Source organism: Elephas maximus, chromosome 21 (genome assembly GCF_024166365.1).
Source record: "Elephas maximus indicus isolate mEleMax1 chromosome 21, mEleMax1 primary haplotype, whole genome shotgun sequence".
NCBI lineage: Eukaryota > Metazoa > Chordata > Mammalia > Proboscidea > Elephantidae > Elephas > Elephas maximus.
The window spans coordinates 64,929,496-64,952,857 of record NC_064839.1 but is presented as its reverse complement, the minus strand read 5'-3'; the positions used below and the strand labels follow the sequence as shown (position 1 = coordinate 64,952,857).

At 40.8% G+C, this 23,362-nt stretch overlaps 1 protein-coding gene and 1 non-coding gene across 3 annotated transcripts in view; one reads left to right on the top strand and one right to left on the bottom strand.

Annotated features, from left to right (window-relative positions):
• The window catches only part of SH3RF1 (SH3 domain containing ring finger 1), a 208,915-nt gene extending 189,227 nt beyond the window's left edge, over positions 1-19,688 (top strand). Inside the window, exons 11-12 of one of the 2 annotated variants that reach the window (XM_049864825.1) lie at positions 5,794-6,158; positions 17,284-19,688. In XM_049864825.1, the coding sequence (XP_049720782.1) occupies positions 5,794-6,158; positions 17,284-17,452 (534 nt within the window). In that variant the 3' untranslated portion in view covers positions 17,453-19,688. The remainder of the gene's footprint in view (positions 1-5,793; positions 6,159-17,283) is intronic. The other variant, XM_049864826.1, reaches the window with a different exon arrangement.
• Positions 19,689-20,718: 1,030 nt separating this feature from the next.
• Positions 20,719-20,837, bottom strand: LOC126065273 (5S ribosomal RNA). The gene has a single exon (XR_007514818.1). It is a non-coding gene; the product is annotated as a 5S ribosomal RNA (ribosomal RNA).
• Positions 20,838-23,362: the final 2,525 nt, after the last annotated feature.

The following is a 23,362-nucleotide window of genomic DNA, read 5'->3' as shown; positions in this document are numbered from 1 at the left end:
TCCAGAGGCTGGTTTTGTCCCTGGCCTAAAATCTCTAGCTAACTTTGATACCTGCCCTCTGTGCTTTGAAAAATAGGCACCTGAGACTCTCTGTAGTGTATCTTAAAACATCATCTCAGTTATTTCTTGTTTGAAATCCTGGACCTTTCTATAATTGTTGTTATTCTTTCAGTACGATCGCTGATACCTTCTACAGCTACCAGTTGAACAACTTTATCTGGACATGTTTTAACTTGATACTCAGTTCAGAGGCTTCATTATGTGATCATCTAGTTTCCAGGCAAACGTGTTTCCCAATCCTTACGAGATACTCAAATTTTTTTATATATGAATATATAATCTTTTTATTGTGTTTCCTTATAAAACATTTTCGATTATACATATTTATTTAGAAGCTGTAAAAAATTCAGAAATCCAAAAAGAAAATATAAGAATGACCCGAAATTTTAAAGAAAAGCACTATTAATGCTATGGTGTATATATATTTTCCCCCAATGTGCCAAAATGCTATTTTGTTTTATATGTTATCTTAGTATATGAGCTTTCATCAAACAGCCAAGTCCTTTTCTTCAGTACCAATTATGGAACTGACTGTTCCCAAGGCTCTAACCCTCACTTCAGAAAAAGAAACAACCCCTTGGGCCCCTCTCTTCCCAAGTGCTTCCATTTCCTCCTCATAACTGCAGAGCATTTAGACATGTTTTTTGAGTCTCCCCACCGCTGTCATTTATTCTCATACAAATCCACATGAGGGGGTGTTGGTTGGCACGCTCACATGATATCCTAGCTATGTTCCTGAAAAATAGCCTTCCTACCCAAAAACCAAAACCAAACCCACTGCTGTCGAGTCAGTTCTGACTCATTGTGACCCTATTGGACAGAGTAGAACTGCCCCACAGGGTTTCTAAGGAGCACCTGGTGGATTTGAAGTGCCGACCTTTTGGTTAGCAGCCATAGCTCTTAATCACTACGCCACCAGGGTTTCCACCTTCCTACCAGTAGAGCTCAAAAGGTCAACGTTTTGTAAACGTTCACTTAAAGCTCAATTAAAATTATTTAAAAAAAAAAAAAAAAAGGTCAACATTCAATGCCTCCAGTCCCCCATCCCAAAGTCTCAGTTGATTCTCTCCCTTGAGGAGCCAACCACAGGCTTTCTTCAATCAGCTAATGTTTGAAGACCTTTGTTATTATTCTTGATTTCCTTAAACAGAGGGTCCTATCCAGTTTTTAAACACCCATTTTCTTCTATTGTGAACACTCATCCTGAAGTCCTTGTTGTTAGGTGTCATTAAGTCAATTCCGAATCGTAGCGATTCGTAGAACTGCCCCGTAGGGTTTTCTTGGCTGTAATCTTTACGGTCTTACTCCCACAGAGCCACTGAGTGTGTTGAATCGCCAACTTTTTGGTTAGCAGCTGAGCTGTTAATCATTGAGCCACCACGGCTCCTTCTTGAAGCCCCTATTGATAATTTTTTTTTGCCCACATGACTTTCCTTCCTCCCAGTTCTTATTTTCCTATCAGAACAAGATACTCTGTGTGCTTCACCATGTAATTTTCTTAAGGAAAAGCCTACCTCCCTGTTCAGTTGTCATGGTCATTGTTCCTGCCCCTGCCAGCAGCTGGGCTGTGGACCAGATATTGACCGTGTACATCTGGCACTCACGAGTTCAGCCCTGAGCAACCATTATGCTCTACAGCTGTAAGGTAAAGGTAGGCATCTGCTCTTATTATTCCCCAGAGTAGATGTGCTTATAGAAATGTTGCCTGTGTTGAACTGAAGGAAGAGAAGAACATGGGCCGTGAGCTTGGTTCAAATCCCACTTCCACACATTACTAGTCATGTGATCCTAGGCAAGCTTAGAGGTGATGAAAATAATACTGATTTCCATCTTTTCAGGTTGGTGTGAGGAATAAATATGGAAACCCGGGTGGAAGCATTGAACAAGGTTCTTTAGCCCAGTTTTTAACCATCTCTCTAGAACACTCTTCTCCCCAGTTTTGACATGGCTCTTCCCTCCCTCTGTGCACTTCCTTCAAGAAGCCTTTGCTGACCTCCAGTCTCACACAGCACACAGCCACTCTCTCTTGCCTTACTCTGCTTATTTTTCTTCAGAGAGGATTTTTGTATCTCTGCTGAAGAGTGTGAACTTGTTCGCTGTTGTATTCCCAAAGCCTAGCACATAGCTGGGGTCATATTAAACCCAAAAGAAACAAACCCACTGCCGTTGAGTCGATTCTGACTCATAGCAACCCTGTAGGGTTTCCGAGGCTGTAAATCTCTACGGAAGCAGATTGCCACATCTTTCTGGGGTCATATTAGACACTGAGAATATATTTGTTGAACAAATGAGTGATTGTTAGACAATCATATGAATTATGTTTTTGAGATTCCTCACCTAAGAATGACTAATTGTTGGAGGCTGAATGATATAGACCCAGGAAGACTATTTCTCTTTTGCCAATGTCTTTATACACCAGAGGTCAAGCAAAGACAGAAATAAAGAGAAAAACTTAGTACATATAATGTTGTTAATTGTGGGTTGCTCAAATAAGATATATTTTGACTTTGGAAGGAACTCTGACTTGAGTTTCCCATACTGTACCTGTCCTCTGTTACATGACTAGTAGAAAGTTATTAAATTGATGTTCAGAAATTATTTTTATATGTAAAAATTACTCTTTCCAGTTACCATTTTCCTATTCAAATTGTTCTGTTTCTTATATGAGATGTTGCTTTAAATCATTAAGTCTTCAGAGGAGAAAATTATGGCTGTAAAAACATTATTTCATCTAGGAATAACTTCTTGGAACACCCAAAAGAGAATTATTATCAAGGTTTCTGTTGAAAGGTGTGCCTGTTTTTCATGCATGCTAGCCTTACATTTTAAAAATTGCTTTGCTCTCTGTTAATTCATCTGTAGTTTTCATTTCTGCTGTTGAATTTAGAGAAAACAAAGGTGCCCTTAGGTGATAAGTATCTGAGCTTGCAAAATTATCTCTCTCAAGTGGCACATTGTTCTGATAACATAGAAAACGTCAGAATAGGCTATGAAAATCACATCTCCTTGGAAAAAGAACGGCATCTTTTTTCTTTGAACACCCTCACCCCCACTCTCACCCCCTACCCCCGCACCCTGCCAGGATGCCTAATCAGCTGCCTTCTGCTCCGTGAGTAGTCAGCATAGGGTGATGATGATAACCCGTCCCTTAGAAGCCATTAAGGCAAGCTGTATTTAATGTGTTTAATCATTCTAGAGGAACCAAGTCATCTTTCATCTTAATCACTTTAGAGCCGTTCCTTGAGCACCATCCTGTTAGCTGATATTTTTCTGAGTGCCCAGAACTGAGCTTTTAAGAAATAGCTTGAGCTGTGACCTGCTGAGATGGTAATTTATCAATGGACTTGATGCCCCCGGTGAGCCTGTGGGAGTCCAGGGATCAGAGAGTGCGTTGTTAAATCATGGCAGGAATAGCTGGACTTTGCAGCTGGCTGCTACCATAAAGTGTAAACTCTTAGACTTTATTCTTTCCCAGCTCATTTGTTGTGTCCCCGCCCCTGGACCTCAGGCTCCTGAAAGGAAGTGTGGCAACCGCTGTGGCAGGTGTTTTGTCAGGCTACTTCATTGGGCATTTTGTAGAGGAAGGGCTTTGTTTCTACCATATTTGGGAAATCCAAAATATCCTCTTTTGTTTCCTTAGCCCTGGGACTAGCTAAATGTTTTTCCTTCCTCCCACATATGTGCTTGTCTGGGCTTTTCTGGACCTCTCAGCTTCGGTGGATGTGGGGCTCTGCTGTAGGCAATGGATGTATACATTGGGCTGTGTAAGGTACGGTCACTGCACTCAAACAGATAGTCCAAGTTCATAGGGTCATTTGGTTCATAGGGTCCTTTGGGAAATGTAAAGTTGAATGATTCAAAAGTCAGTAAGGTGAATTGAATCCAGGCCTTGAATCTTCAGCGTGTGTGTGTGCGCGCGTGCGCACGATTGATTGTTCTGCTCATCTGCAGCCTGAGCTGAGCATATACGGAGATGACTTTAGTGCCTCCCTCTACATATCCAGGAGTCCCTGGGTGGCTTAAACAGTTCAGTGTCGGCTACTAACTCAAAGGTTGGTAGTTTGAATCCATGCAGAGCCACCTCAGAAGAAAGGCCTGGAGCTCTGCTTCCGGGCTTCTGGGTTAACGCGTATTACAAGCAGCACTCAGTAAATGGGGCCTAGGGTGCAGTTTTCCTGGGATGCCTGTCGTCACCTGAGATATGACTGTTTTTTGTCTCTGCCCTTTTTCAGCCATTCTGTCTCTAATGGAACTGCGTTATTATATCATGGGTTCAGACTTTTCTCCAAGGGATTTTTACTGGGTCTGAACTAACTCATTCTCCCGAGAAAAATTCCTCAGTGTTCTATCTCCCTATGTGCCCCTCATAATTCCATTTCCCTGCTAATGGGCCTTAATAATTCCAATTTGCCTATAGTTCTCTGAAGAATTCTTTCTCTGTGAAATGTTTTATCTTCCACCAGTGTTTTCATTCGGAGGACTTAATGATATAGTGGACATCTCAGTAAAGCAATTTAAAATTGTGGTTGTTACCTGTGTTTGGTCCCCAGAAAGAACCGTTGAAGCTTAGGGTCTGGGAATGAAGGACAGTTAGCTGTGGATATGATTTTCCAACCAGAGCAAAGAGAGCATGTGTCAAAAGAGACAAAGATTCAAGAGATAGCTTCTGTGGCATGAGATTGCTGCGGACGCTCATATCTGGACATTTGCTTGCAAAAACAGGACATAAAAATGTTTGTGGATACGCTAGTGTTTTCCTTAAAATTTTGTGGAGGAGGTTTTGGCTTTCTCATCAGGGAGCAACTTGCACAGCAGACATGATTTGACTTTTGTTGTTACTGGCTTATTAAATTTAATGAAGATGGTGACATGTGAGAAGTGGTTTAGCCATTAACTCTGATCAGGGTATCACTACCTATAAATGATAAGGCTCAAGTCTGTGGGTGTAAAGTGAAGTGCTGTCAGGTTTAGGTTTAACACAGCTCACAGTTGGCTCTTACAGTGCTAGAGGTAGGAGAAAATAATACTGATTTCTGGAAATAAAATCCATAATCTGAAATTTTCATTAATTTCCTTACCTTACCTCAGCCGAAGATAACAATGAAAAATGGAATGTCCAGAACAAAAACACATGGCCTCATGGGAGAAGAGAGAGAAGCAAAAGGTCTAGTTAACACCACACAAATATTCGTAGCTAGCTCACGAGCTGCGAAATACTGAGAGAAATAATTTTAAAAAATCTGGTAAAAATAGAAATGGTAGGATTTTACAGATTGTAACAGCGGCAGTAATGTCCATCTCCAACTTTATATATATATATGTATAAACAACAACAAAAAAAAAACCATTGCCATCGATTCCGGCTCATAGTGGCCCTATAGGACGGAGTGGAACTGCCTGATAGGGCTTCCAAGGAGTGCATGGTGGATTCGAAGGGCCACCGTTTTGATTAACAGCTGTAGCTCTTAACCATTAGGCCACCAGGGTTTCCAGGGACAGTGGTTCAGCACTTGGCTGTTAACTGAAAGGTTGGCGGTTGAAACCCAGCAGTGGCTCTGTGGGAGAAAGATCTGGCGAGCTGCTCCCTTAACGATTTACAGCCTTGGAAACCCTACGGGGCAGTTCTACTCTGTCCTATAGGGTTGCTATGAGTCGGAGTCTACTGGACGGCACACAACAATATATAAATACGTGTGTGTGTGTGTGTATATATATGTATTTCCCCCCCCCCAGAAAGAAAAAAAGGGTTTGTTGAAGCTGCTTTCTGGAGCCTCCACCAAACGTAAGCCCCGAGTCTCCCCTCCAGCGTCGCCCACCCTGGAAATGGAGCTGGGCCCCGCGGGCGAGTTGCCCCTGCAGGGAGCAGTGGGCCCCGAGCTGCCGCTAGGGGGCAGTCACGGCCGAGCGGGCTCCTGCCCCGCGGACGGGGACGGCCCAGCGGTAGCGGCAGTGGCCGCCGCGACAGCACTGGCCCAGGACGCGCTTCATCGGAAGACAAGCTCCCTGGACTCCGCTGTTCCTATCGCGCCCCCTCCTCGTCAGCCGTGTTCTTCTCTGGGTCCTGTCATGAATGAGTCTCGGCCTGTTGTTTGTGAAAGGTAAGTCCAGTGTTTTCACAGAAGAAAACTAAGAAGTGAGCAGGTTTAAAGCTGGGATATCTGTTCTGGGTGTTTAAGATATTTTCCCATATTCTTGTTTTTTGATTGTTTTTTTTACTGAATTTGTAAAAACGATCTAGCACCAGCCTTCTTTTACCACACGCTGCAGCATCCTGTATTCTCCACTCTTCATTCTTCACGTTTGCTGGCTGGGTTAGGCCCCCAGCTTCCTTTTCCTTTATTTTCTCCAGAATCATGTCCAGAGGAAATTTTTCCATCGCTTAAGATTCATTCACATTTGCGTCCTTCGTCTTGCTTCTGTTCCATCACCAGCAGTAGCTCTCTCCTCTTACCCTTTGCCTTTTTTGAATTAAAGGTCTCCATCAGAAGCTGTGAGTTGAGAAGCAATAGAGAAATTTGCCAACTAAGAGAATTCTCTTTAGTATTACTGAGCCAGAAGAATGTAGCTAAGTTCTCAGAGACCTGAATCTCTCCTCCTGACCCAGTGACTTGGTTCAGTTATGCTCAGAACAGTGAGCCTTATTTAGTGACTCTGGTCATGAGGAATGATTTCAAATGAGAGGAGTCCTCTCTGATACACCCACTGGTGTTCTAGGAGTGTGTTAGAAAGAAAATATATTTAATAAGACAAATATCTACTAGGATTTCATAAACTAAAAATGAAATGCTGTTTGTTGCCTAGAATTACATTAGGAAGTATGCTAAAAAATAGCAGACCATTTTAACATAATGCATACATATATGAACAGAAGTTTTAAGCGTCGTCTATATTTACTGTTTCTGTAAGCTTCATTCCCTCTCTACCTGCATTTCAGAAATAAAGCAGATATCCGATTTGTGAAAGTATTGCGTTTTGGGCAGCATTTTCTGTGTTGCCCACTTGAAATCTTACTATGACATGTCATACTTTAATATAGTTTAGAGCCGGGGTACTTCTGTGTTTCGAATGGAGCCATATGAAATTTTGCAACCACCAAAATCTGAGGCCTCCATTTACATCATTTATTTTTGGTACCTTCTTTACCTAAAAACTACAAAAAATAGAAAAGAATGAACTTCAGACAACTTATGTGCATTAATTACGGAGTACAGAGTTTATTAGGACCCCGGTGGTGCAGTGGTTAAAGCACTTGCTAACCAAAAAGTCTGAGGTTCGAACCCACCAGCTTCCCTGCAGGAGAAAGATGTGGCAGTCTGCGTCTGTAAAGATTACAGCCTTGGAAACCCTATGGGGTAGTTTGACACTGTCCTGCAGGGTTGCTATGAATCAGAATCAACTCGATGCCGACAGGTTTTTGTTTTGTTTTTTAGTTTACTATGTATTTTTATATATAACATAATGCTCTTTAGAAGCAAGACTGCATCTTACATGCTTTGGACTTGTCAGGAGGGATCAGTCCCTGGAGAAGGACATCATGCTTGGCAGAGTACAGGGTCAGTGGAAAAGAGGAAGACCCTCAACGAGGTGGATTGACACAGTGGCTGCAACAATGAGCTCAAGCATGACAACTATTGTAAGGATGGTGCAGGACCGGGCAGTGTTTTGTTCTGTTGTGCATAGGGTCACTATGTGTTGGAACCGACTCCACGGCACCAAACAACAACATATATTTTTACAGTGGGGTGAAAAATAGTTTTCTGTAGCTCTAATCCTTATAAAACCTGTTTTGAAGTGAAACATTACCCTAAAAAGTGCCCCTTCCCTACAAATAAAACCACTGTCTTTCTGTCTCATCTGTTGTGCCCTTAAGAAAGCCTTGAAATTTTGTCCTGAATTCACTTGATCTTTTGTTTCTGAGATTCATCCTTCTCTGGCATTATTACTCTGCTTTCCAGGGATAGGGCCTTTTGTCCCTGGAGTTTGTCCAGTTACTAGTTTACTTTCTCTTGGTCGCGCAGGCTTTCTCTCCCAGGCATTGATCTGCAGTTTTTCCTTCATGCCTGGAGGGGACCTCTCTTCTTTCCCTGTCATTTGTGGTATTTGTGCGGCTGTTTTGAGTGGTGGTTTACTTTGCTCAGATGCTCCCTAGGCAGGGCCCGGGCATTGCTGCCTCCCCCATTGTGCATTCCTTTTCAGTTGCCAGATGTCCTCCATCTCTGTGGCTTCTGCATTCCAGCCCCTTTCTCTTCTAGGAGCTCCTTTCTAACAGCCGGTTTCTGCTGCTCAGAGCATCTGAGAGGAGAAACCACTAACACAGAAGGGTGATAGCATTTCAGGGAGCCAGGGATACCCATCAGATAGGAAACGAGGAGAATTTAACCAGGGCACAGATGGGCATGCTGGAGCTCGTGGCAGGTTGTTTATTAACAATTTCAATTTTTACAAGTGGGAAAGGGGACTTTGGAGAAGACTTCTGCCCATGTTTACATTTTTACAGTCCATATGCTTAATGGAATATTAAGTATAATAGCCAGCCTGCCCAACCAACTTTTCACAGGCCCTTTTGCCTTCATGCAATGATGGTAATAGTATTTATTTAACCTGGATTCTTAGGTCTGCCTGCCTATGATAACAACAGGGGAAATGTGTGAAAACAAATATGGTAGGAAAACATTCTGTTATCCACTGGGCAATGAATTTTTTTGGTTAATAGAAAGCTACCAAGTGTATCATTTAGGGATTACCTATTTAAATCTTTCAAACATTTCAACACAGTGAAAAAGGACTTTGAAAGTACGTTTCTCTAAGTAAAATGAAAAATGCTAAAAATGAAGGAAAGGTGAACTCTTACTTGTATCGGTATGATTCAGAAAGCATTTCAGGATCTTATGATGCCTCAGTTCACAATGTAAACATCGGCCACTCTTGCTTCGCCAAAGCACAGAAGCCTGAGATTCTTCTGGTAAAACTTTTACTGATCGGATGCCACAGAGTGGTTGTCTGTATGTAATATTGGGACAATATGAGATGGGATTCATCTGTGGATTATAATAATTATGAGCATGAAATTTCCTCTCAAACCGCGACCCTGTCCCGTAAATCTCCAGTAAAAGGACGTGATGGAAGCAGCCAGTGCTGTCAGTGGAGAGAAGCGTTCACATGATATGAAGGCTTGAGCAATCTCATAATAAGGAAGGATGAGGCTTGAAGTGTGTTGACAGGTCTTGGTGTCAGCTGAGAGAATTCTCTGAGGAACAAAAGGATCCTTTTGTGTTTGCTAGAGAGACCGGAGAAAACAAGCAAGAAGCAGCGCCGTATCCTGGAGGCAGAAAATGTAGAATTGATGATGGCAAAAATAATAGAATAAATGTGTTAGGCTCAATTTTAGAGGGATTGAGAACAAATTAGGAAATTACCGAGAGAAAAGTAGAAATAAAATATTTTAAAAGGGTGGGCAAATGAAAGTATGTGTGGCAGGGCTTTTTTTTTTTTTTTTTTAATCTCTTAAAAAAGCATACTGATAAAGGGTTTATAGGAACACAGCAAGCCCTCTCTCTAGCAGTGTATATATTTTTAAATTTAGGAATTAAACTGATAACCACATACCCATACACCCATCTTGTAATTGGGAAAGAACCTATGATCCTTGACCAGGGATTAAGCCAGAACACTTGGAAACATTCAAATTGGATAGAGAGAGATTTACACAAAGGCAGTCAGGCTTCACCAGCATGATTCATTTCTTTGAGTCAGTGACAATGAACCCACTGGGTAAAGCAATGGACATAATTTACTTGGACTTTAAGCAAGCTGCAAAGCGAGCTAGCATGGTTTTGCCAGCAAAATACTTAATTGGATATTAGATTGCTGTGACAACTGGCAGAAAGCAGTAAATGGTTACCCACCCAGACTGGGGCGATGGGCAGAGTGCCTCCCAGAGCCACAGGAGGTCCAATTTGGGCTATACCAGGGGAAATTAGAAAAGAAAATGTGTGAATTACCGAGAACACCGGAGAGGCCAGAAAGATAAAGAAAAAAGAATTGATGCTAAGAAAAGATTGCAACTTCCATTTAAATGGAAGCCGGAAAACTAGTCCAAAACAGGAGGATTGGCATTGGATGTCAGTGGACACATATAGTAAGATTCTTTGTCTGTCAAATTCCACCCTGTTAACTATTTCAAGGAGTCCCTGGGTGGTGCAAATGGTTAACATCCTTGTCTGCTAAACTGAAGGTTGGAGATTGGAGCCCACTCCAAGGCACCTAGAAAGAAAAGCCTGGCAATCTGCTTCCAAAACGTCAGCTGTTGAAAACTCTGTGAAGCACACTTTTACTCTCTCACAGATGGGGTCGCCATGAGTCAGAATCAACTCAGCAACAACCAGTTTCTGTTAACTGTCACCAAAAACCAAATTAAGGTCACACAGCCACCAAGAAGCAAAGAGGCCAATAAAGGGCTGCGTCTATAAACCACGCTGCCTCCAAAGCGTGTTTGTTCAAAGGAACTAGGGAGTGCTTTCCGACAACCAAGTTACCAGTCAGATTTAAAAACACTTCGTCATGGATTGAATTGTGTCCCCTCAAAATATATGTCAGCTTGGTTAGGTCATCATTCCCAGTATTGTGTGGTTGTTCTCCATTTTGTGATTATAATTTTATGTTAAAGAGGATTAGGATGGGATTGTAACAGCCTTACTAAGGTCACATCCCTGATCCAATGTAAAGGGAGTTTCCCTGGAGTGTGGCTTGTACCATCTTTTGTCTTACAAGAGATGAAAGGGAAGCAAGCAGAGAGTGGGAACCTCATACCATTAAGAAAGCAGTGCCAGGAGCAGAGCGCGTCCTTTGGACCTGGGGTTCCTGCTCGGAGAAGCTCCTAGTCCAGGGGAAGGTTGATGAGAAGGACCTTCCTCCAGAGCCGTCAGAGAGAGAGCCTTCCCCCAGAGCTGAGGCCCTGAATTAGGACTTCTAGCCTACTAGACTGGGAGAAAATAAATTTCTTTTTGTTAAAGCCATTTCCTTGTGGTTTTTCTGTTATAGCAGCACTGGATAACTAAGACCCAGTTTTTCTATACAATTAGGCCTTTTCTCTTTGTCATTTGACATCCTTATGAAGCCCTATCGTATGTACTATACTAAGTACTAAGAGAGTCAGTGAAAAAGAGGAAGACCCTCAACGAGATGGATTGACACACTGGTTTCAGTGATGAGCTCAAGCATAGCAACAATTTTGAGGATGGCGCAGGACTGAGCAGTTGTTTCATTCTGTTGTACGTAAGGTCACTGTGAGTCAGAACAACAATGAGAAGTACTAAGTACAGTGAGGCATGTAAATGCATGTACATTATCTCACCCTTCAAGCAGCTTATGGTCATTTAGTCAAGCATGAAAACATTTCAGCTGTGGGGGTAGAGGAAGATTTCACAGAGGAGCATTGGAGGCCAGGCTTTGAGAGATTGGTAGGGTATGGATAGGCCTAGATGTCGTGAAAGAGAATTTCAAGTGAAAGGAACCCCATGAACAAAGGTTTGAAACGAGGAAAGTAAAGGTCATATTTGGGAAACATGTTCGGGATTAAAGATGTGTTTAGTTAGTACATTCACGGAAATAGTAGTTGTTGTTAGGTGCTGTCAAGTCGGTTCTGACTTGTACAACACTATGTACAACACTACCTAGTCCCGTGCCATTCTCAAAATCATTGTTATGCTTGAGCCCATTGTTGCAGGCACTGTATCAGTCCATCTCGTTGAGACTCTCCATCTTTATTCCCTGACGCTTTACCAAGTGTGATGTCCTTCTCCAGGAACTGGTGCCTTCTGCTAACATGTCCAAAATAAGTGAAATGAAGTCTTGCCATCCTCGCCTCTGAGAAGCACTCTGGCTGTACTTCTTCCAAGGCAGATTTATTTGTTCTTTTTGTATATTCAATATTCTTCACCAACACCATACTCAAAGGCATCAATTCTTCTTCGATCTTAAGGAAATAGTAGTAGAGTTAGTTGTAAAAATAGATTAAGGCCAGATCACTGAGGGCTTTGGGTATGAGGCAGAAGGTTAACTTTACTTACAGGCATTGGGACATCATTAATGACTTTTGAGCAGTGGATAGCTAGAAATAGAGTTGCCACATAAGAATATTAATATGTCCATTCTCTATAGAATGAGTTGGGAACAAGATGAGATTTGAGGCTGAGAAGACAGGTAAATTATTTTACCAGGTGGAAGGTAGTGAGATTGTCAGCCAGGATGGCAACAATGACAATGAAGAGGAGTGGGTGAAATAGAGATTTTGAAGGTCGAATCAGCAAGTCCCATGGAGGACATGGGAGAGAATCTTTGACTCTCGAGGTTCAGAACTTCCAAAAAGCCCTATTCACATAAAGATGAGATAATCAGAGTGAGGCAGAGGGTGGAGCAGCAGATGTGAAGGGTCTCCGTAGCTGTGCTTTACATCTGTTGGTTGGTCTGTAAACACTCTACTTGGCTAAGTCTTTCAGTGTCTGAGCTAGTTGGCCTATTGTGCCCAGTATTTGGTCTAATCAGCCTGTACTAGAAGTCTGTGTGCAAACCGTCTCACAAGGCTGGAGGCCAGAACCTGAGCTGGAGAATTACTAAGTCAGTTCTGTTACTGCTGCACCTGGTAGTCTTCATATGATCCAGACTGTGTCACAGTTTCCATTATGCCCATGGTTTCTCTTTCCACCCGCTAGAGGTCTATAACTTAGCAATGAAAATTTGCTCCCACTGGGAACTTGGCAGGAAGATTATGTACTTAGCCCAGCAGTGGTGCTAGTTCAAAAAAATTTAACAAAATTGGTTTAGTGTGTTTTATAAAATGCCGATATTAATCTAATTTACTTTAAGTCTTTCAGAAACTATTTCTCTTCCGTTTCACCTTTAAGGCAGTTCACAGAGAGCCAGTGGGGAACACATTTCATGAGAGATCTACCCTGGCTATGCGATTTGAGCCACTTGTATGCTTTTTTCCAGAATTGTGAAGCTTTGCTCAAATTTTCACTTGCCCCAAGTGGCACCTATTTCCTTGCTTTTTTACAAGGATTTTTAGCATATTGGCATCAGACTGGAAAGAACCTGAAAAAATATTTTCATCCAGATTCCTTCCTTCAGATTAGTTCAGGGTGAAATTATTTGTTATGCTTTTAAAGATGTCCGGATAAGGGATTCCAAAACCCTGTCTCATTCTAAAGTTTGTCAAGTCTTGCTCTCAGGAAATTCATCATGAGGCTGTGGACTGAGTCCATATCCTCCACCACCTCGAAGCACCAGGTGCCCCCTGCTCTTGGTTAAGCCATATGATCATAATGCAAGCATTTTGTCCCCAATTCATTCTACACAAAACTGACATACTAGTATTCTGAAGTGGCAGCTCTGTTTCTAGCTATCCATTCCTCACAAATCATTTGGGATCATAATGGGAGCTAACCATGTGTCAAACGTCATACTGAGAACATCATACAGCTTCAGCCAAGGCTCACCATAGTCCTGTTGTGCAGATGGGGAAACAGAGGCAGAGAGACTTAACTGGCCTAAAGTTGAGCTGTGTGAACTCTAGCCCTCTGGATCACTATGCTTAACCTTTTCCCCAAATCTGTCATTTTGTCATGACTTTACCACACTCTCTCCTGATTCTTCTTTTCCTTATCAACAAAGATTATGTCATATGTCATAATTGACAGAAATTCTGTATATGTTCTGTTTAGAGTATATGAAGAAAGTGTGTGAAAATAGCTTGTTGAAGGATTTGACGTTTCTTGATAGTTAACGGTTTTATTCATAAAATATTGTCTAAAACCACTCAAAATTTGGAAAGTGTTCCCAATACTTTGCTCTGTTGGAAAAGTATGCTATGAAACACTATTTACACTAGAATGCTATTTAACAAGACTATATCTGCAGAGAGAAAAAAATTACTAGTATAGTACAGGCCAAAGGTTAACAGTGATAAGATCATGGGGAAGTTTTAATTTTTTGTTTTGTGCTTTTCCTGACTTTAGAGTTTTCACCATTGAACATATAATAATAATGCAGTTGAAAAACATAAGTTGGTATTTATTTTAAAGAAGCCAAACTAATGTTTGCATCTGGGTATAACTTAAAATTTTTCAGATTTTGAAGAATTAGATCTATTTTAAAGAATTTGGAAATTATAAGGAAGGAAAAAGATGACTGATAATCCCACCAACTTAATAAAAGTCGTTTTTGCTGTTATTGTTTTGATTTTTTCATTCCTTGATTTAGGATTTTGGGTTGGGTTGTTTGTAAAATGATCTTTAGATCTCTGTTCCACTCGTTAAATATCTATAAAGTCTGTTATTATTATTTTGTGTCTTGAAAACCAGAAATGGCTAAGATGTTGTGCTGACATACAACGATGTAGCTAGAATATGTTAGCCCTAAGCTAAATTTTCATAGACTCTTAATTTTAGTCAACTGCAGAAAACCAGTTCTAAGTGTAGAAGCTTCTTGATAGAAGTTGTAACTGTAGAGAAAGAAAGACGAAGGCAGCTGGCAGGAGTCTCTCCCTCTTGCTTTCTCTGACTTACTTCCTGCTGCCTTCTGATCTTTCCCATGGAGGCCAAAGCCCTGTGTTCCTGTTACTTGGCAGAGCCACAGGTGTTTTTATCTAATGAAAACTGCTGCAAGTTTTGAGTAGTGCAGACATTCCAGAATGTTAGACCTCTCAATGACCTAAAAGGCTATGTTGACCCCCAGACCAGGGCTTCTCCCACAAAGCCATGCCTCCTCCCTCATTCTATGCTTGATTGAACCCCGAGCCTTGAGGTCTATAAATACTTGTGTTTGAATTAACTGAGCCTTCCTTCGGAATGATAAGTCAGCCCCCATGCTGTGCTTTTGCTTCAGATCTTGGAGGGTTAATTGGTCCCTGTACCCCAAGAAGTGCGTGAATTGTTGGGGCAACCACTCAGCCTTTGCAAAGATGCCTTTGTCATAGAGTTACAGGCTAGGACCTCTTGCTAGGCTCCTTCTTAATGTAAGTGTATTCTGGGTTTTATGGAATGGAGATCGGTAAAACTAGCGATTTTCTGAAAGAACCAAGCTCTAGGGGCTTTCAGGAGTTTGGAGCATTTTACTATAGAGGTTTTTTCTGCCTATCATTTTGTAAGCCTTACTGTTCTTCACCTGCAGTCAAGGTGGGTCCTATGAGGCTATAAACTTATTTTCTGATTTTAAGAACCAAATGAAAGTAGAAACTCAAAATCACCTTTAAAACTGCATATTGATGGAGAAATTTGGGAATATATAAGGGTGATGTTGGACAGCATGATGAACATAATGTCACTGAACTACTGTACACATGAAGATTATTGAAATTGTAAATGTTTTTGTTATATGTATTTACCACCCAAAACCCCCTGCCTCCTAGCTGATTCCAACTCATAGCAACCCTATAGGACAGAGTAGAGCTGCCCGTAGGGTTTCTAAAGTTATAAATCTTTACAGAATCAGACTGCCACATTTTCTCCCGTGGAGTGGCTGGTGGGTTTGAACACTGACCTTTTGGTTAGCAGCCGAGTGCTTTTAACCACTCACTGTACCACCAGGGCTCCTTATAGTTGCCACACACACACACACACACACAAATCCCAAAACTGAATACCCACTATTTAGCATCAGAGATAGATTTATATCCACACTGATTTATTTTCTATTGCTGTGTAACAAATTACCCCCAAAACTTAGTGATTTAAAATACAAATAAACATGCATTATCTCACAGTCTATGGGGCAAAAATTTAGAGCAGCTTATCTGTGGGTGGTTCTGGCTTAAGGTATTCCTTGAGGTTGCAGTCAAGATGTCACCTTGAGCTGCAGTCATCTGAAGCTTGACTGAAGCTAGAGGATCTGCCACATACTGTTGGCAAGTTAGTTCTCGCTTTGTGAAAGAATTCTTAGTTCCTCACTAAGTAGTCTTCTCTATGGAGATGCTCGAGTATCCTTACAACACGGTGGCTGATTTTCCCCAGAACAAGTGATTCAAGACAAAGTAAAGTGGAAGACACAATGTCTTTTATGGCCAAGCGTCAGAAGTGACACACTGTAATTTTCACCATTTTTTTTGGTCACACAGTGTATATCTATGCATTGTGGGAGGAGACTACATAAGAATGAGAATATCAGGAGACAGACAAAGATCATTGGGGGCCATCTTGAAGGTTGGGTACCACACACCATATTTTCCCATTATCTCTTTTTTCCCTCCTTTGGTTGGGAAAGCAAGAGAGAAGCAAAGAAAAGTGATAGCACTGGAAAAATAGAAAAGAATAAAAGGATATGGAGCATAAAACAAGTCACCTCCCATAATTCTGCCTAGGAAAACTAAAGAGCATGGAAGCAGGGAGACAGATAATATTAAACCAACAAAGTTTCTGGGGTTCTAAGGTGATAGTTGATCACACCTTTCCTCACTAATATCTAAGTTGAGAACCAGTGGGGAAACAGACAAAGATGTTAGATCAGTGGAGATCAGAATGTCACCTTCATTACTGGTTGTATTGGCATGAATTGTGGACACAGTCTCCTCCCCTCTCCTAGACCTTGAAACACCCCTCCTGAGAGAGAATTTGTGTATGTAGGGCAGATGAACTTTTTTCAGAATTGCTGCCTCACCCATGTCAAGTCCTAATGTAGAGGCCTCAGAGAAAAGGACTTCTAGACCCACCTTAGAAGGCAGGCCTGACCCCTGGCCCCTGACCCCTTTGTGCTTACAGTGTGGAAGCAGGGGCAGAGCAGAGCCCACTCAGCTTGTAGGCAGGCAGTTCAGAGAGGGCTAAACCCACCTGCTCAGCTACTTCTCCCAATCTCACCAATCAATTAAATTCACTCCTCTCTTCTTAAAGGAGATATTTCTCTTCCTGGGAAATGGAACAAAGCTTTCCTTCCCTGCAGCCAATGTATGAACACTGGGAGGGGACAAAAATGGCTCTTTCTATAAAGGTGACTCAAACAAACCGGCTTGGGTCGTCAATAGTGGACCCATTGCCCATATCTGGACTCTGTCTTTGTTAATACCAAGTCTCCACCAAACAGAGGGTGGGTGTTTTCTGAGTTGTCCTGCAAACGTTCTAAACTATTTCATGCTACGTCTTGTTGTGTTCATATTTAAGGCTTGTGCAAACTAATAGTACACCATTTTTATCTCTACTTCAATACCCTCGATTGAAATATTTCTCTCCTTTTTAGGCACAGGGTGGTGGTTTCCTATCCTCCTCAAAGTGAGGCAGAACTTGAACTTAAAGAAGGAGATATTGTGTTTGTTCATAAAAAACGAGAAGATGGCTGGTTCAAGGGCACATTACAACGTAACGGGAAAACCGGCCTTTTCCCAGGAAGCTTTGTGGAAAACATCTGAGGGGACTAACATCAAGAAGGCGTGAAGTCACACCACACAACAAAACAGCACAAATCTATTTCACGGAAAGAGCACATTTGTGGACTTCCAGGTGATCAGGAAATGAGCAAAAGATTGGTGTGTGACTCCAGTGCCCCCCAACACAGTTACACCAGCGAACAGCGAAGAAGGTGTATATGTGGGCTTATCACTCTGGATTCTGATGTGTAAGGTGTGCCTTGTACTGTCTGATTGACTATACAGAGAAATCTTTGTTATTGTTGTTGTCCTAAAGATATATAGAATGGACAATTGTTTACAAGGCTTAACTAATTTATTTGCTTTTTTAAACTTGAATTTTTCTTGTAATAGATAAATTCTTTGGATTATGATTTTAAGAAATTATTAATTTATGAAATGATAGCTAAGGAGAAGCTGGATTCTCTCCTGTTGAAAGCAAGAGATTCTTTTTGCATAGAATGCGTTACCCCCATTCCCCTCCCCCCCCCAGTGTTATATTTTGCTTCTTTAAGACGGAAATGCTAGTGTTCTAATTTGTTTTTCCTCTCTAAATAATAAACATACCCCAAGAAATGTAATATTCTTGGGAAATCAAAACATACAACTGAATCAATATCAATAAGAGCCTGGGGATGGGGAGACACAAACTTGACAGAAGAGAAGTTAGTGGTTCCCTGTCTTTCTGGTTCAGTCAGGAATCGCTCCGTAAGATTTAGTCCTCGATTTAATTTTGTGAGTTTTTAATTTTCATAGACTGAAGTCAGTGAAGTGATAAAGACGACTAGATAAAGCACAACCCTTGAATAAAAATACTCAGAAATATAGTTTTATAACAGAAACAGTGCAGTTCATTGGTTGGAAATTAGGGAAAATTGAAGTTGTCGTGCTCACTTGTCTGAGAATGGCTATGAAATGTTACCTCCCATCTTACCCCCAGTGACCTGCATGCCCGGACACAATAAAACATTTGTCAGATAGTGGTGGTAAGTGATGCACTCGTGTTAAGGTCCAAGACTGTGAGAAACACTGTGAAAAGTTTACATTCATCCGTTGTGATTCTCTTCTGCCATCTTGCATGTATGACTGGATTCTGACAATAATGTAGACTGCGCATGGTGTGTCTACTTCATTGCAGTTTCCGGTTGAGCTTAGTTCACACCCAGGATTGACCATTACAGGAGGTGTAAAATAAATAGTACGGTCTTACCCACCCCAAAGCCACTGTAGACCAACGTCTCTGAGTGCACTCACTCCCTCTCTGGTCTTAGGCATACATTGGCCATTACACAAGTCATTAGAGAAAGTGGTCTTTTATGTCCTCTCAGCTGACAGACACAAAGGCTGAGTTTACCCAGGACACTGTTCCTGTGACTATACTGTTGCAGCACGGAGAGTCAGTGTGCCCACATCTTACACTTGTGGCAGGATCCAGCTGAGCATATCTTTTTATATCCATTCTTTGATGTTGTTGGCCTCATCTGCCACTTTCCTTTGTGGCGCCACGCAGCCATGGGTTTGGGTAGTCCTAACAGCAAAAGGAGGGAAAGCAGCCTGGTGGCGAAAGAGATTGTTGCCACAGTTTTCTCATGGGGGAAAAAAATAATAAAACCTTTTCATTTTTTTACTTTTAAGAATTACAACTGAGAAATAGAAACATAAACTGAAAGGTCTTCTTGCCGTAGCAAGAGGTTTCATGGTCTTAACAAGATATGCGGTTGAAAATGAAATCATTCCGAAAGAAACCATTTGTTTTTGTTTTACAAAAACTGTACATTGTGTTCCTGTGTGTTGAATTTAAAAAACAAAAAAAACTCAGACATTGATGTAATATATAAAGGTTTGATGAGATGAACTTTAGTTAGGAAAAAGCTGGCAGCAGCTTTCATCTGTGTAAGTTGACACCAATGTGTCATAATATTCTTTATTTTGGTAAACTAGTGTATTTTATAAAAAGTAAAAAGACTACTACAGGTTAAGATACTTTTTTACCTGTCTTTTCTCCATATCTTAAGCTATGTGATTGAAGTACCTCTGTTAATAGTTTTCTGGTGTAAAGTCGGTTAAAATTTCATCTGTTAATAGATCAATAGGTAATACAATGTATGGGTTTTCTATTGGTTTTTTGGAGGCAGTAGATGGAGATTTTGTAACAAGGGTTTGTTACACAGCGATACAGTAATGATAAAATTGCAGTTTATCATGCCTTTTCATGTTAATAATTTGAGGACTGGGTAAAAGGTTCAAGATTAAAATTTGATGTTCAACCTCTATGTGTCCCTTGTGTCAATCCTTAAAATTTTGCTTTAAAAAAACAAACCAACTTGGGACATTCGAATTAGTTTCTATTTCATTGTATTATTCATTTCTGTAAAGAGAACTCTTCATATACCTCAAACAGAAGACGTCTACAAGAATCAGGTTGGTAGTTACGATGCATTATATCTTTACAACTAACAAAGCTTATTTGCCTAGTTTCCCAAGAATCTCAGAAGTCTTTTTTTTAAAGTTTATGGAGTCTCACAAGGTACAGTATAACACTTCAGAGTTACAAATACAGCCTGGCAATGGTTGGAGATTGCACTTTAGCCAGAGAAGGAGTACCAGACCTATATCTGGTACTCTCTGTATGGCTAAATAGAGACCATAGGATAACCCCCAGATCTCTGCAAGCCTTGGGAACATAATCTTTAGACTCACCATGATTATAACGCTTCCATGAAAGGCCAACAAACCTTAACTTCAAAAAGGAACTTGTAAGTTATGTTTAAAAAAAAAAAAAAGTTTTCCAATTTAACTTTTGGTTACTATCAAATTATCAGAATTTTTAAAAAATCAAGAATTCTAGGCTTTGTCCTAGTTCTGTCCAAAATTATCTTCATAACCCCTGGGCAAGTCAGTTATTACTTAGTTTCTACCTGGTATTGCCCTGTCTGTCTCACTGAGTGAAGATGGAGAACAAAGAAGATAATGTCCTTTTTGTTTGAAGAATGTGTGACATTATTTTTCACTTCTGGTTTCAAATATTTCATTCCACTCACTTGGGGTATATTCAGAGAGTATCTTTACTGGGTCTAATTGGATATGGAAGGAACAAATTGAAGGCGATGTTTCCAAGTGCTCTGTGTTTGTCTATTCCTGTGATGATGATAAAAACCTATTGCCAGCAAGTTGGTTCTGACTCATAGCAACCCGCCTGGTGGATTTGAACTGCTAACCTTTTGGTTAGCAGCTGTAGCACTCAACCACTATGCCACCAAGGTTTCCAAAGCCTACAGCACCTGGTATTCCCAGGCGGTCTCCTATCCAAGTACTAACCAGGCCTGACCCTGCTTAGCTTCTGAGATCAGACGAAATCGGGCGCGTTCAGGGTGGTATGGCTGTAGACTGTGGTAATAGAACAGTGTTTTTGTACCTTAAGGTGAATAATTTCAATCCAGAACTATAAATGACATTAGAATTCAAGTTTGGAAGCTGCTTTTAATAGATGTTAGACTAAGTTAGAAAGCTCATTTTATGAAGCCATGTGGAATTTTTTTTAATGTATTTTGATCCAGTTAAACTATGTACTTATCAAGGTATCATCCTATTGAAAGTCCTCCTTCCTCTACCCCCCAATAAAAAAAATTTGCCAACATACCAGAATAAACGAGAGAGTGTTTACAAAAGAGATTAGCCAACGTCTAGACTTAGCAAGGGGAGCAACCCTTTATTAATTCCTGTGAACTCCAGGCTGTAATGGGTATGCCAGAGGACTTTGCTCTGCTCCTTGTTAGTAATTATCACCCAAGGCAGGAAGGAGCTATTTGAGTGGTAATCAGCCAGTGTGAACTTTGACGATTTTAAAGTGCCCCCTCTGTGGTTTACAGATGAACTTTTTTTCTCTCTCTCTTATTTCTTATTAATAACTTTCTGACTTGGCTTTCTAGACTTCCGTTTCAAAAGCACTGATTGCAAATTCTTATTCTTCAGTGATCTAGACTCCTGGTGACCATGTTGAAAGGACCTGCCATTGACATTAATATTTGAGCCACCATTCAGTACTATTATTACAGGGTCAGACCACTTTAATGGTACTGTTAAGTCTCCAAAATAATGGAATTATCCTGCTGGTAATCAGTGAGCCAGCTGCCATTGCCATTCCTTGCAATTTAGATAACAAATGTGGTTCCAAGAGGTCTTTGACCTTGGAGCCAAATCTTTCAAGGTCTGAATTCTCATAAAAGTACTAGAAGAAACTGTGAGAGACTGCTGAGTGAGAAGGCCCTCCTAAGTATGACTCAAAACTTAGAAGCCATTAAAGAAAACAATAAATTTGACTATAGAAAAATATCTGATAAAAACACCGTAATTAAAGTCATAAGAAGGTAACAGAAAAAATTATAACTTCTATAGCAGACAAAGAGATAATGTCCATTGTATATAAACAGTTTCTACAAATCAGTAAGGGTAAGAACAAAAACACAGAAGTGAAAATGCCCAAGGATTCATGGCAATATCCGTTTTCTTCATCTCCATCATTAACTGATGCCTGCACAATGTGCTGAGTTAAAAAGCGGCATTTTCCAGTCTCTTAAGGTTAGTTGCAGCCATGTTACTAAGTTCTTGCCAAGGTATACTCTGAAGTGTTAAAGGAAACTTTTGGTAAGGCTTCTTAAAAGAGGCTGCACATACCCTGTGGCCATTGTGCTTTTCACCCTTCCAGTCTGCATGTAGACAGGATGGCTGACACTCCTGCACTATCTTGAATCATAAAGTGACCTGTAAGATGGAAGCCATCTAATAGGGCGGAGGAGAAGGGAAGGAGGAACCTGAGACCCTGGCAAGCTTGAAGCCTTCCTGCCAGCCTGAACTACTCATCTCCAGATACCATTTATGTGAGGATAAATCCCTTCAGTTTGAACTACTGTGGTTTAGTCTCTTATCCAAAACCAGCCTTGCTGACACCAACACAAACCAATAGTTCATCAAAAGGAAATTCAGGCATTAAAAGATGTTCCATCTCATTCCAAATGGTGAAAAATGCACATTAACAACAATGAAATATTTTTCACCTATGAGAATGGAAAATTAAAAAAAAAAAATTGAAATCACTGTTGGCAAAATGAGGAGCCCTTAATATTTTGCTGATGAGAATGTAATTTGTTCAAACTTTGAGGGAGAGAAATCTAGACATAACAAAATTGCAAATGTATTTACCCATCTTCTAAGAATTTATCTCCCAGATACACATTCATCAAGTACAAAATGACAGTAATATTCCTTGCAGTATTGTTTACCTAGCAAAATATTAAAGAACTTAAACGTCCATCAATAGAGGACTAGTTAGAGTAAGTCTATGCCGCTAAATGGAAACCCTGGTGGCATAATGGTTAAGCGATATGGCTGCTAACCAAAAGGTCGGTAGTTCAAGTCTGCCAGGCACTCCTTCGAAACAACGGGGCAGTTCTACTCTGACCTATAGTGTCGCTATGAGTCGGAATCGACTCAATGGCAACGGATTTTTTTTTTTTTTTTTTAATGCTGCTAAATACTAACTAGGAGTCTCTGGAGTCACAAAGGATTAAACACTCAATTCCTAGTTGGAGGTTTGAACCCACCCAGATGCCCCTCAGAAGACAGGCCTGGCAATCTGCTTCCAAAAGATCACAGCCTTGAAAACCCCATGGAGCAGTTCTACTCTGTGCACACGGGCTCACCATGAGTTGGAATTGACTCGATGGCAAGTAACAACAACAAATACTAATTAGCCATAAAAAAGAATAGGGACGCTCTTTATAAGGAATGTGGAACCATCTCTGAGATATATAAACCAGTTGCTGTTGATTCCAACTCATGGCAGACCCATGTATGTCAGAGTGCTCCTCAGGGTTTTCAATAACTGATGTTTTGGAAGTAAATTTCCAAGTCTTT